Genomic DNA, 12,375 nt, shown 5'->3' with positions numbered 1-12,375 from the left:
TGAAAGATTAATAAAAATATTAACTAACTTTTAAACCAAACTGTAGAAGTTACCCAAGGAAAATCTCCACTGGGCAACCTCCCTCTGCCAGCATGAAGCAGTCCTTTTGAAATACTTCATCTCACTGTTTTGGAGACTTTTTTTTCCCCCTGGGATACAGATTTAGACTGACAGGAGGGATCATATGAAACAAATTATTCAGCTAGATGGCATAAATTCTACTATTTCCTTCTAAGACAGTGCAGCTCCATGAAACAGAAGGACATTCAACAGTCTTGCTTGTCGCTTTTGCTAGGTTTTCCTATGGGGTCGTGAGGGCTTGCTTACTATCAGAGTTTCGTGGTGATCCTGCTAGTTAAGGATAACCATGAGAACAGTAATGTGATGAGTTTTGTCTATGCTCATAGCAGTTCATGAGATTTGATTCTCCTCCCTCTAGATGCTGTGCAAAATTATATTCTACATACAATTTTCAACATGCCAGCAATGCACAGTGGGGTTAAGAACATTTTGAAAAGTCATGATGAATTCATGGGCTCTTTGCTAACTAACTGGAAATGCAATCAAGCAAACCCAAGGCTCTCTTTACCTGGGCTAAGATACTGCTTTGACTATATGAACTAACCGTGGAAGTTTATGGCATTTCTGTTTTTCTATTGCAGGTGCGGGGGCTACCTCTGGCATTTCAGCCATTTTCCCAAGCACCTCTGGCACAAGTACTTTCTCACCTTACCAGCATGCTCACAAAGGTAAGAAGACAATCCTGGATTTAATGCGGCAGCTGTTGGTCTCAAAAATAGCATCAACAGAAGTGCGACTGAGCTGGTGATATCTATTGTGAATTTCATTGCCACTCTTTCCGGATTTCTAAAGTGGCTATTAAAAATAATTTAGGATTAATTTTTACTTCTTGGTTAGTCAATACCTCTGTTTAAGGAGGGTGGACTTAAAATGCACTTGGGCATTAGTGGGCAACACCAGTAATTAATTAGCTCATTATTTGTAGTGATACAGATAGGGTATTATTCCTCAGCAAAGCCTCGTTTAGGCTGGTGACAGTAAAATGGACAAATAAAGCCAGTCTCTTACTGAACTGTTCTATATTGTTCTCCACTGTGATTATTAGGCTTTCAAAATGTTTGAGCTTGAGTACGCGTAACAGGAAGGATGCAGCTAATGAGGTACTGACCACACTGATCTTCCTGGTCATTTTGTCTGTAAACAAGATCTTGAGGATCATGTTTTCAGAAAACTTATTTTCCGGCATGTTAGTATATCTGACATTTTCTGCATTCTTTCATCAGTTTTTGATTCAAATCTATTCATCCAAATTCTGGTTCTATCTTTCGACGTATCTTATTTTAAATTCACCCTGCGGCCATGCTGTGTTTTAAGTCTATTAAAAAACATTACTTATTCCACAAGTACATCGTGTTCTCCTTACTGCAAAGATTTTTGAGGCGGTCAGAGATATCAGCAGACCTTTTACCTCTCATCCCATTTTATGGACGTTTTTTGGTTTAGTATTTTTTGTTTGTTTTTCTTTCTTTTAAGTACCATTTCACAAGTTCACTGTTAGGAAGGCTGCTACTCCTGCGTACATGTAGTTTCCTGTATTATTAGCAGATAATACCATTTCCTACATCCTTGTATAGGCATCTTATCAAATATTTTTTATGAATACTATTAAGTAGTTCTTGCAGCCTAAGTCACAATTTGAAAATTGTTAGATAGTTCTCCTTTGAGAAGTAGCATTTAGTTTTGCAATGCTTAAACAAGATGCAGATCAACAAAATGAGTGTGCAAATTCTAACAGTAGAGTGGAGTGTGAACTGTTAACTATTCTTTGATCTGTAGAGTTGATTCTTTACAAAAATACTTATTTGTTTTTCCAGCAGACCTTTCAGGACAAGGACATCTGGCTACAGCTCTGATCATTGCAATGTCTACCATATTCATAATGGCTATTGCCATTGTCCTCATCATCATGTTTTACATTGTGAAAACCAAACCTTCTGCTCAAGGTAATTGTTCAGCACAACAGGTTTTTGCTGCAAATACTATTTTTAGATAGCTTCTGAAAATAATTTGTGTTATTTTTACATTCTAGCCTGTTGCAAGAGCCACTCAGTAAAAAATGTCGAAGCTCAGGCTAATACACAAGAAGAGAAGAAAGAAGTACAAGGTATAAGTTGCTTTAGTTTCGCATTTTCTATCCAAGATGCCATTGGGCTTAAGTACTCATATTCCATTTCTCTTAATTACAATTCCCCCATTCAGTGTCCATTTTCAAAATAGTTATGTACATCGGTTGATCTGAAAGTAATGCCTCCTATTTATTTCCATGGAGACTTCAGCAGATACAAAGAGCACAAAAACACTACTTGATGGGGCAAATTCTCAACTACAAAATACTCTTTTCCAATATACTCACCACCATTAGCTATGCATTTTCACCAGCAGTGAGCAAGAGCCTGCATATTGTGCTCATAAAAATCTTCACAGGTGGAAGTGACCCACTGTTTCACAGTTGTTATAGTGACATTGTTGCTAGAAAAACTGTTACACAGTTCGTCTTTCATCAGCCCAAAAAGATAGAAGGCACCAAATCTGGATCCTATGGTGAGTGTGATAGGACTGTCCAGCCAGGATTGTTAATGTGCTCCATGGTCTTCAAACTGATGTGCGGCCTGGTGCTATTGTGTTTCAAGAGAAATATTGTCTTCTTCTCTGGCCTGACTCTGAAAGAGTCATGATGTAGCAGAGTTGATGGTTTGTCCAGGTTTCAAAAAATCTAGAAAAAACACTCCTTTCCTATCACAAAAGACACTGCACATCTCTTTACCTGCTGAGGGCTGTGCCTCGAACTGTTTATTAAATGGGGGATTCACATATTCACCACTCCGTGGACTCTGATTTTGACTCCGGCTCATAGTGGTAACTGCATGTCTCATCACTGGTAATGATGCAGTCCAGGAAACTGTCACCCTCAGCCCAGTATTGGTTCAGTAGGTCCTGACAAACTTGCATACCGTGTTCTTTCTGTTACTGTGTAAGCATTACTGGGAGCCACCTGCTGCAAACTTTGCAGTATTCCAATATTGCTGTCATTGTTTCCAAAACCCCAAAACTGATACCCAGCTCCATACACAGTTGCCTGGTCATAATCCACCAATTCATGCTGATGAGCTGATTGAGATGCCCTTCATTTTGTGGTGTGACAGCTGTGCGTGGCCATCCAGAACATGGCTTATATTTTACCTCACCGCCACCACTGCTGAAATGCACCGCCCATCACCTCACTGTACTCACATTCACTGTGAGATCTCTATAAATATTCAACAAATGTTGATGCATGTCAGTGGGTGCCATTTTTTCTGCATGAAGGAACTCAATGATAACCCTTTGTTTCATCTGCCTTTCCATGTCAGATGCTATTGTGCCAGTGCCCTTCCAGTGCCAGCTGTTGCACATCAACAGCATGTAATGGGATGCTGGCAGGAACGTTCAGCCTTTTTTACCATACCACCAACATCCACTTTGGTGCTTTGGGCCAACATCATAAAATAGGAGGCATTATTTTTGGAGCAGCCCTCTTCCAATAGTATTTCTACTTCCAGAATGTCACGTAATCCTCTGATAGCAATTCAAAGGGTAACAGAGAGATTTCCATTTGCAGCAAGGTTGCCAGCTAAAAGAGCTCCTCAGACAAAACACCAGTTTGAATACTCATTGCCAATGTAAATTTCTCTAATTGCTTGTCTGCAGATAACGTTGTGATATTCTCTGAGAAAGAAGAGTTTGAAAAACTTACAGCAACTCCAGCTAAGGCTGCTAAAAGGTAAGTAAAATAAAATAAAGATGCTTCCATTTTGACTGAAGTAGGAAAGGGGCAGAGTCATTATTTGTTCTGATAAAGAGAAATTAATGAAGAACAAAGTAGAAGTAAAATTCTGGTAGATCATGGAAAAATGTGTCAGTGAAAGAGCTGCAGGTGTTAGTTCCTGGAAGAAGGGATCACAGCCACCGTATATTGAAACATTACCTTGAGCACCATGTGCTCTGGGTTGTAGCCCACAGAGATTCTGTGCTGGATAACACAGCTCCACTGAGGCAAACACCATCCTCAGTGGGAAATCCTTCTATGGAAGGATTCTTGCAAAATAAGCATGACTGTGCAACTTGGTGAGCGTTGCACATATATATCCTCAGAAGATGAATGCGGTTACACTGACAGGATTTCAGGGGAATAAAAAGTGGAAAACATTTTTATTCCATTACTCTGGGATAGCAGAAAGGAAATCATTGGAGTCAAACCATGAGAGGCTTCACTAAGACAACCTTATCCTTCATTTCACAGTGAAAACGATGCATCTTCTGAGAATGAACGACTTCTAAGTCGTAGCATGGATAGTGATGAAGAAGCTGCAGTTGACAAACAAGGGACACCAGAGAGATGCTTGTTATCTTTAGTGCATTTGGCCAGAGATAAATCTTCTACAAGCAATAAATCAACCGGGGTAAGGCAATTTTGAGATTTCAAATTTGAGAGTTGCTTTCTCTGTTTTTATTGGTGGTGGTGGTGGTTTGGTTTTTGGCTTTTTTGCTCTTTATTTTTTCTGTCTTAAGAAAACAAAGATATAAACTATCACCACAAAAATGCACCATAACACCGGTAGGATTAATCCACAAAATACAAGAGAGTTTCTTCTGACAATGATATTACTGACTCTTATTTGCATAACAGCATATGAAATTCCTCCAGTATTGAAGAGAATGTCTGTGTAGATGTAGTAATACTGTTCAGAGTTGAAAAGCACATTTGCTCCCAGAGAAATAACTCTGCTTTTCTGCATTTCATGCTTTATAGTCTAAAGAAAGAAAAAGAAAACAGCAAACCCCCAGTATAGTTAATGCTAATATAATCCACCCCAAAACTACACTGACGACAGAAAATCAGACAGAAAAATAATCTAACAGCAGGGCTGGAGTCATGCAATAGCATAGCATCTACCTGTCTTGACTCATGGGCATGGCTATTTCTATGCCATTGAAATATCAGCAGTATCTGGGGTTGTGCTTGATATATACATATATATATTTATTTATTTTTAGTGTGTGTGTGTGTATAACTTCCAGAAACACATGTGTACATATAGTGTACATATACTCACCTTAAGGTGACTACTGTGCTTCTAAGGACAGTGTAAATGCACTGTTCGTTTTGCTGTGGAAGCCCTTCATTTCTTCCTGCTGAATCTGTATTGCTCAGGGCAGTTTATCTCACTTAGGCTATTTCAAGGAGGGGTTAGGGCACTCCCTCACCCACACAATAGTTTATATTAAGATGAATCTGCCCTTAAAGTGTCTGCTCTGACATTTTGTGTGTTTTCAGAACTCCAGAAATAATTAAAAAATAGCAATATCTAGGACAAAATTGTGTCATTAATCAAAGAACTGCGGGGGTTGGAAGGGAGCTATGGAGGGTGTTGAGTCCTGCTTAAGCAGGTTCCCTACAGCAAGTCACATAGGAAAGTGTCCAGGCAGGTTTTGAACATATCCAGAGAAAGAGACTCCACAGCCTCTCTGGGCAGCCCATTCCAGTGCTCTGTCACCCCCAAAGGAAAAAAGCTCTTTCTCAGGCTCATATGGAAATTCCCATGTTACAGGAAATGCCTGTTGCCCCTTGTCCTGTCACACTGGGCATCACCAAGTACAACTTGGCCCCATCCACTCGACACCCATCCATTAGATATTTATAAGCATTGATCAGATTTCCCCTCAGTCCGCTCTTTCCCATGCTGAAAAGTCTGAGGTCTGACAGCCTTTCCTCAAGAGGGAGATGCTATTTTGTGAAGAATAAAAAGGTCTGAAATTGCATCTTGTTTGCATGTTTTACTTTGCTGGGATGGTTCTCCAAAAGCTCATTTTTCAACTGAGGCCAGACACACGAAGTCTCAACCTAAGAAAGATGCTTTTTCTGTGTGTAGTCAGTTACGACTATCTGAAAATAACCTACTACTCTAATGTTCCTATTTTAAAATTCAGTTTTATGAAGTCTCTGTAAAAATCCAACATTATTACACTTCCGTATGCACTTGCTTAAAATTGCATTATACAAGTTGGGCAGGTATGCTATCAGAACATTTAATAAGAAACAGCTTGCCTTCTAAAGACTACACATAGCAGATACATTCTCCTGAGTATTTAGGTATCTCGTAAGTACTTCTGAAACATGAGCTTTTCTCCCAGACCTACTGTCCAGACACATTGCTAATGAGCTGAGGCCTGTTAACAAGGCTAAAGACGAAGTTTTCAAGGAAAGGGTGGATTACATCAAGATTCCCCAGCCCATACCTAAGATTTCACATCTAAGCCAGTTGCCGGAAGTTTAAAATGGAGTAGTTTGCTTTAGGCTAGAGACTGAATAGCATTTCTAGTACTAGAAAGAGCGTTACGCAACTTTTTGAGAGGGGTAAAGAAAGTTGAAGAACTGCTCTTATCCAAAGCTGCTATGGCTAAACCAAAAACCATTATGCAAGGTGCTACCACATGGAGGATCGCCAGACCCAAATCCACCTGCTTGCTCCCAGCAAAAGCTTTAGAAATTTCTCATCTTCTGGCTCAAGCAAAAAGAACATCCTTTGAAATTCTTCTTGGGCTTGAAATTCTTCGCCCTCATTCCTTATCCTAACAATGGAGAGTGAAATCTAAGAGTGGAGCTCCTTATCCTAACAATGGAGAGTGAAGGCATCTAAGCATTGTATTATATGAATTCTAATGAATTTCTTTAAAAGCAAATTTTCTGTTTATATGCATCTGAAACAGCTTATCAAATGTACATCAGAATCCCAAAGATTAGCATATGTAAATCGTACCAAGAATATGTGAAGTCAGTGCCTGTATTGCATTTCCCTGCAACGTGGTGTACTGTGAAACAGGCATTGGCTGGAGCAGCCAGTTTGTTGTCTCTAGCTGCAAGTCTATTACTCCAAGTAACTGATGTGCCCTGTCACTTACAGTCCAAATAAAATGGGAAAAAATCTTTCAATGAAAAAAATATATATATACAATAGTGAAAATTGAGCTTTTTTTTCCTTCCTGGTTTGCAGTGAAAAGTGGTGAATTTGTGGAGATAATGCTGGAGTCCTCTCAAAATGACAGCTTTTCAGAGACCTCAGCCCTAATGAAAGCTGGCAGAGAGATGACAATTCAAGTCCCTGAGAACTCATGACATTTTGACATTCATTTTCAATCCACGCTGAATCCAAGGCCAAACCTTGAGATATTTTGGCTAAATGAAACTACATCAAAATGTTCATTTTCAGCTTAGAAGATGTCAGGTTTTCAGTCTGAGTCTCTTTCTTGTCAAAAATGATGACAGCACCCTGAACCTGAAATTTTCCCTGCCTCAAGTGCTACTGATTTTTTTTATCTCTCTATAAAATCTTTCAGATTCATGCAGGTAATATATTGTGGAAGCAATCATCTAATTAATCAGCATTGCAGTAAGCAGTTCTATGCCAAATGACAGAAAAGGTGATCCCCTCCTCTAGAGCTTTCTTACATTGTTGGATGAAGGCAATTTCAGTCTGATTTCAATTCACCTGGAAGTCCCTTGCATTTTTTTCCTGCACGTGTGACATTGAATTTGTCCTCATTATCTGGAGTTTCTTTCAGTCTGAAAGAGAAACAAAACCCAGAAACACTTAGAGTAGAAAAGACACTGATCTCAAAGAAGAGCAGATTGAAAGGAAGTTTGCTGGCATTGGTAGGCCAAAGCAGAAACACGTTTACTTTTTGCTGAATTGTTGCAACCTCTTCCATCAGTCTTCGAAAATGACCCTAGAGGACATGATGTGATAATCCCTGGAGACATGAAAGGAGGGTCTCCCAGAGGTTTTGTACTACTGCCTGCCAATTGCTTACTCTCATGACCAAAAAAATAATGCAACAAACCATCTCTTCTCTTTTAGATTCAAAGTCGAAGAAAAAAGATACTTGATGTGTATGCTAACGTATGCGACGTTGCAGAAGGTGAGTGTACAAAACTTGCACCTCTTGTAAAAGCACAAAATTGAATCACGATTGTTGTCTCTGAAATATAAAGCCCTCTGTTTTCCTATGGAAAGGAGAGTTTCATGGAAAGAAAGTGCAAATCTGGAAAAAGCCCTTGAGAGCAGATTTGTTCTCACCTGGCAGGAAGCACCACAGTGCCATGATTCCAAAGCTGTTCAGGTTGGGTTTGTGTACCACAGCTGCTCTCCGGATGTGTGCATGAGCTTCCTGCATCTGGAGAGATGCAAGAATAATGTGGACATCCACATGGACCAAACTGCAGAGGACTTTCCTTTTTGTCTAGAGGAAACATGTTTATGTGCTTAGTGGCATGGATAACAGGTATAAATCAGGTCCAAATACGAAAGTGTAATTTGTGGAGGGTCAGGATTGTGTGTCAGACAAAAGTCTTGACCTACTCTGCTTCTCTAAATGCTGTCCCACTTCTCGTGACAACAAGCAGAGTTTCCAAGTAGGCCAGTGTTGCACCCCTCTTCAGCACTGCAGGAGTGTTTCAGCAGCAGAAGATACACGAACTAATAATGTTCATGCAGTACAGAGGACGTGACTTCATCTACCTTTTTTTGTCCCACGTACTTTGTGTGCATACATGTGAACAAGTTTTCTATGGTTCAGAGAGCTCTATCTCCCAACAAATTACTGCTGTTGTCTGTGAAGCAGGAGGACTACAGAAGCAAAAGACTGTTTTAAGAAGCAGCATACAAAACTACAGTGATCAGCAGTAGGAAGAAAAACTGTATAGGAAAGAATAGCTTTTTCCTCACAGAATGACTGATAAATAATCTCTAGAGATTCAGTGTTAGCAGTGACAAGTGAGCACTTGCAAGGAGTTTTACGCTTGCAAGCAACTGGCATCTTTGCTGCATCTCACTCTTTGTGCTCCTACAAGGGCAACTTTCAATTGCAGTGATGTTAAAGCAGTTGCTGCTGACAGAGTCAGGGGAGGGTCAGAACTCTCGAGCTCAAATGCTGTGCTGGACGTGCAGAGGTGTATTCGTGGAGCCGCCCATGAGGGATATGTTTCCAATACACTTGTAGTAAGTGGGGTAGTACCATAGGAATGCACACAACCCATCTAGTACTTCTTTCCTAGCAAACTTTCTACCCTAATTATTCTGTGTATACTGTACCCTACTGTTAGCAGGTGAGATATGATAATAACTTTGGAGCTGAACATACCTATCATGGACTCAAGCTTAAAGATTTTAGCTGTGCTTATTGCTAATAGCATTTTAAGAAATTCTTTGAATACCCAGGACTTGTGCACAGAGCTGTCTGACCTGAGCCCCTCATGTTGCAGGCCTGAGCCCTACAGAGCTGCCATTTGACTGCCTGGAGAAGACCAGCCGAATGCTCAGTTCAACGTACAACACCGAGAAGGCCATAGTGAAAACATGGCGTCACCTCGCTGAGAGCTTCGGGCTGAAGAGGGACGAAATTGGTGGCATGACAGATGGCATGCAGCTGTTTGACCGCATCAGCACAGCAGGCTACAGCATCCCGGAACTGCTCACCAAACTGGTACAAATCGAGCGGTTGGATGCTGTTGAGTCTCTGTGTGCAGATATTCTGGAGTGGGCACAAGCAATGCCTGCTCCTGAACCAGCAGTGACATCATGATGGGCCTGGCTGGGGCCTGTGCTCCCACAACACCTGTGAGAACAACGATCCCAGCTAGCAGCATGTCGGAGACTTGGAACAAGAGACCCTTGACATTTCACTCCTGGTAACCAACGGGAAGCTTTTCTCTTCTACTTCTAAGATAATGAAGTTTAACATCTACCAAAACAAGAGCAGAATTCTCCCAAGGAGCTTGGTATGAAACAGGTCGCAAAATAAAATGGTTATATTAAACAGTCACTGACAATAAGCGGACACTAAAACAGAAGTTCTGCAGCCTGTGTTCGAGTATATGTGCAGATATGCCCGCTGCTGCCTTTCCTGCCTGGTTTGCAAGAAAGCTGTTGAGTTGCTTGCTGGAGATGGCCCTGTCACTTGGGGCTTTGGTCAACCATTGGTCTAACAGTTACAGTCAACAACGGCACCACAGCCACAGTATCAACTAATACACATAAGGCACCTACATTTCTATGAGCTCTAACACATTTACTATTTAACCAGTTTTGTTTTCTATATTTCCTACGGATTTATTAAATCCAGAAGTATGTGCATAGGTGTATATATTCAATCATTAGATCAACTAATTACAGTATATGAGAAAAAAGCTCCAAGATAATTTACAGATGGAAGCGCTTCTAAACACTGTATATAATGCGTGTAAATGCACTCGTGGTCCGTACCCACATTTCAGAAATTGTTAATTCAAACTGCAGGCTGCAGACAAACTGGCTGGCGAGAGGGCAGCCTGAGTTGGCTGTGATCCCTCACAAGGGCAAAGGAGAGCAACAAGCTTTTCTCTTCCTTACTGCTACCAGAAAAAAAAAAGCAATGCCAAGTGTGCACACACAACTTTGACTTTCCAGCAGTGACATCTATATGTCAGATAGTATTTCAAGCAGAGGAATATTCAGACAACAGTGGGTCACGTGTGACACTGAGAGCACAAAGAGTAGATTTCTTTAGATAGTTGAAAAGTAGAGGAACAAGTGGTTTTGAAATGCTGTGCTCCAGTGCATGTAAAACATAGAATCATGGAATCGTCAAGGTTGGAGAAGACTTCTAAGGTCATCTAGTCCAACCATCCACCTATCATCAATACTTCCCCACAAAACCATCTCCCTGGGCAGCATGTTCCAGTGTCTCACCACACTTTCAGAGAAGAAATCTTCCTTAATATTTAACCTGAAACATGAGCACAGACCCCACAGATGGAAGTTAGATCTTCTGGGAGGTTAAGAATCAAAAACACAACAAAAATTGCATTATCTGTTCCTGTTAGCTACTCTGATTTGCTTTGTCAAAACATCTGTAAAACTTGCTCAGGCCCCAATCCAGAAGGTGTTACCAAATCTCTTTGCTTGATTTCTAGCTAAAATGAGCAATGACTGATGTCAGTAAGTTTAACCACTAAATGAAGAGGCCCACACGTTTTCAATTCCAAATTGCTCGACTGAAAAAAATATATATTATGAGAAAAATATGAACAGTAACCCTGACGTTAGTAACCAGCATTCCATCACTTAATAACCAGATCTTATATATGACAGCATCATAATCGTGCTGATCACTTGGTATCACCCTTTAACCTCTGTATTTACTGATCTTTGCAGAACTTCTTCTGTACTGCAGAGGAAGCACATACTGCAACATCAAACTTCTCCTCGCTGATCTTCTACCATTTCTTCAGTATCGTAACTCACTCTTCATTACTTTGCATGTGCTAAATCTGAGGAGAATTTGGGCTTTTCTTATAAAGGAAGGTGCAAACTGCATTTATTTGAATATTTAACTGGCTAACTGATGTTTAATTTATGGATGGGATTCTTCCTATCTTGAAATCAACGACAAATTAGCACAGACTTCAGCAGGCTTCAGTAAGATTTCAAGGTTTGCTGACAGCTCTGCAATCTTCAGTGAGATTTTCAAGACCCTACATTTGCAGATTCAGTCTATTGCTACTAACGTAAAAAAGGAAAAGAAATAGAACGGGAAGATTCTACTTCTCTTGTGCCAGTGTGTAACTACAGTGTTATTCAGTGGACTGTCCCCTATATTTCATGTTTCATTTAATAGTACAAACCGCTCATTTGTGTAAAAGAAGCCAAAGAAATCTTCCTTTTTACATTTGATGGGCCTTAAAAAGTGAGGGTCTTGAAATCAATGGTGCCAATGTGAACACAGACTATTTAACGTTATTTTATTTAGTATGCAGTATTTTTATTGTTACACAAAAGATGTACAGGAACAAAAAAAAAGTCCTGTAGATCTTGCCAAATCTTACTTTCTAATAATTTTGTTTTATGCTGTACATATAACTTATTATATTGTAAAATATGAACATAAAATATGTTAATAAAGAGGTCAAACACAGTAGTATTACCTTTTTTATATTACTCTATTTTAAATTCATATCTTGCCTTATAAACTTTCAATTAAATAAATTGGCCGGGGGCTAAGGGTGCATTCCTGTGGTATGGGAGCGCCGAGGTAACATGCATGAAGGAACCTTTGTGCTCCCACATCATACTGCTTGTCTGCACCGCACTTGGAGGCGTTTTGAAGCAAAGACCGCTCTTCCTTAGTACAGTTTTGGTTCAATATTTCACCTCCAAGGTTCACTCAGCTGTTTTTTCACTCCCTGAACTGCACATGCAGGAGTCCGAGCAGTGTGTGCTG

General features: G+C 40.2%; 1 protein-coding gene across 1 annotated transcript in view; it reads left to right on the top strand.

Annotated features, from left to right (window-relative positions):
- The window catches only part of EDAR (ectodysplasin A receptor), a 74,116-nt gene extending 62,048 nt beyond the window's left edge, over nucleotides 1–12,068 (top strand). Inside the window, exons 6-12 of the mRNA XM_072350198.1 lie at nucleotides 663–749; nucleotides 1,896–2,024; nucleotides 2,111–2,185; nucleotides 3,769–3,841; nucleotides 4,361–4,520; nucleotides 7,977–8,037; nucleotides 9,380–12,068. Coding sequence (XP_072206299.1) covers nucleotides 663–749; nucleotides 1,896–2,024; nucleotides 2,111–2,185; nucleotides 3,769–3,841; nucleotides 4,361–4,520; nucleotides 7,977–8,037; nucleotides 9,380–9,699 — 905 coding nt within the window. The 3' untranslated portion in view covers nucleotides 9,700–12,068. The remainder of the gene's footprint in view (nucleotides 1–662; nucleotides 750–1,895; nucleotides 2,025–2,110; nucleotides 2,186–3,768; nucleotides 3,842–4,360; nucleotides 4,521–7,976; nucleotides 8,038–9,379) is intronic.
- Nucleotides 12,069–12,375: the final 307 nt, after the last annotated feature.

The sequence above is a fragment of the Excalfactoria chinensis genome, chromosome 1 (genome assembly GCF_039878825.1).
Source record: "Excalfactoria chinensis isolate bCotChi1 chromosome 1, bCotChi1.hap2, whole genome shotgun sequence".
Taxonomy (NCBI): Eukaryota; Metazoa; Chordata; class Aves; order Galliformes; family Phasianidae; genus Excalfactoria; species Excalfactoria chinensis.
Note: the sequence above shows the minus strand (reverse complement) of the source record. Positions and strands in the feature narration are given on the sequence as shown.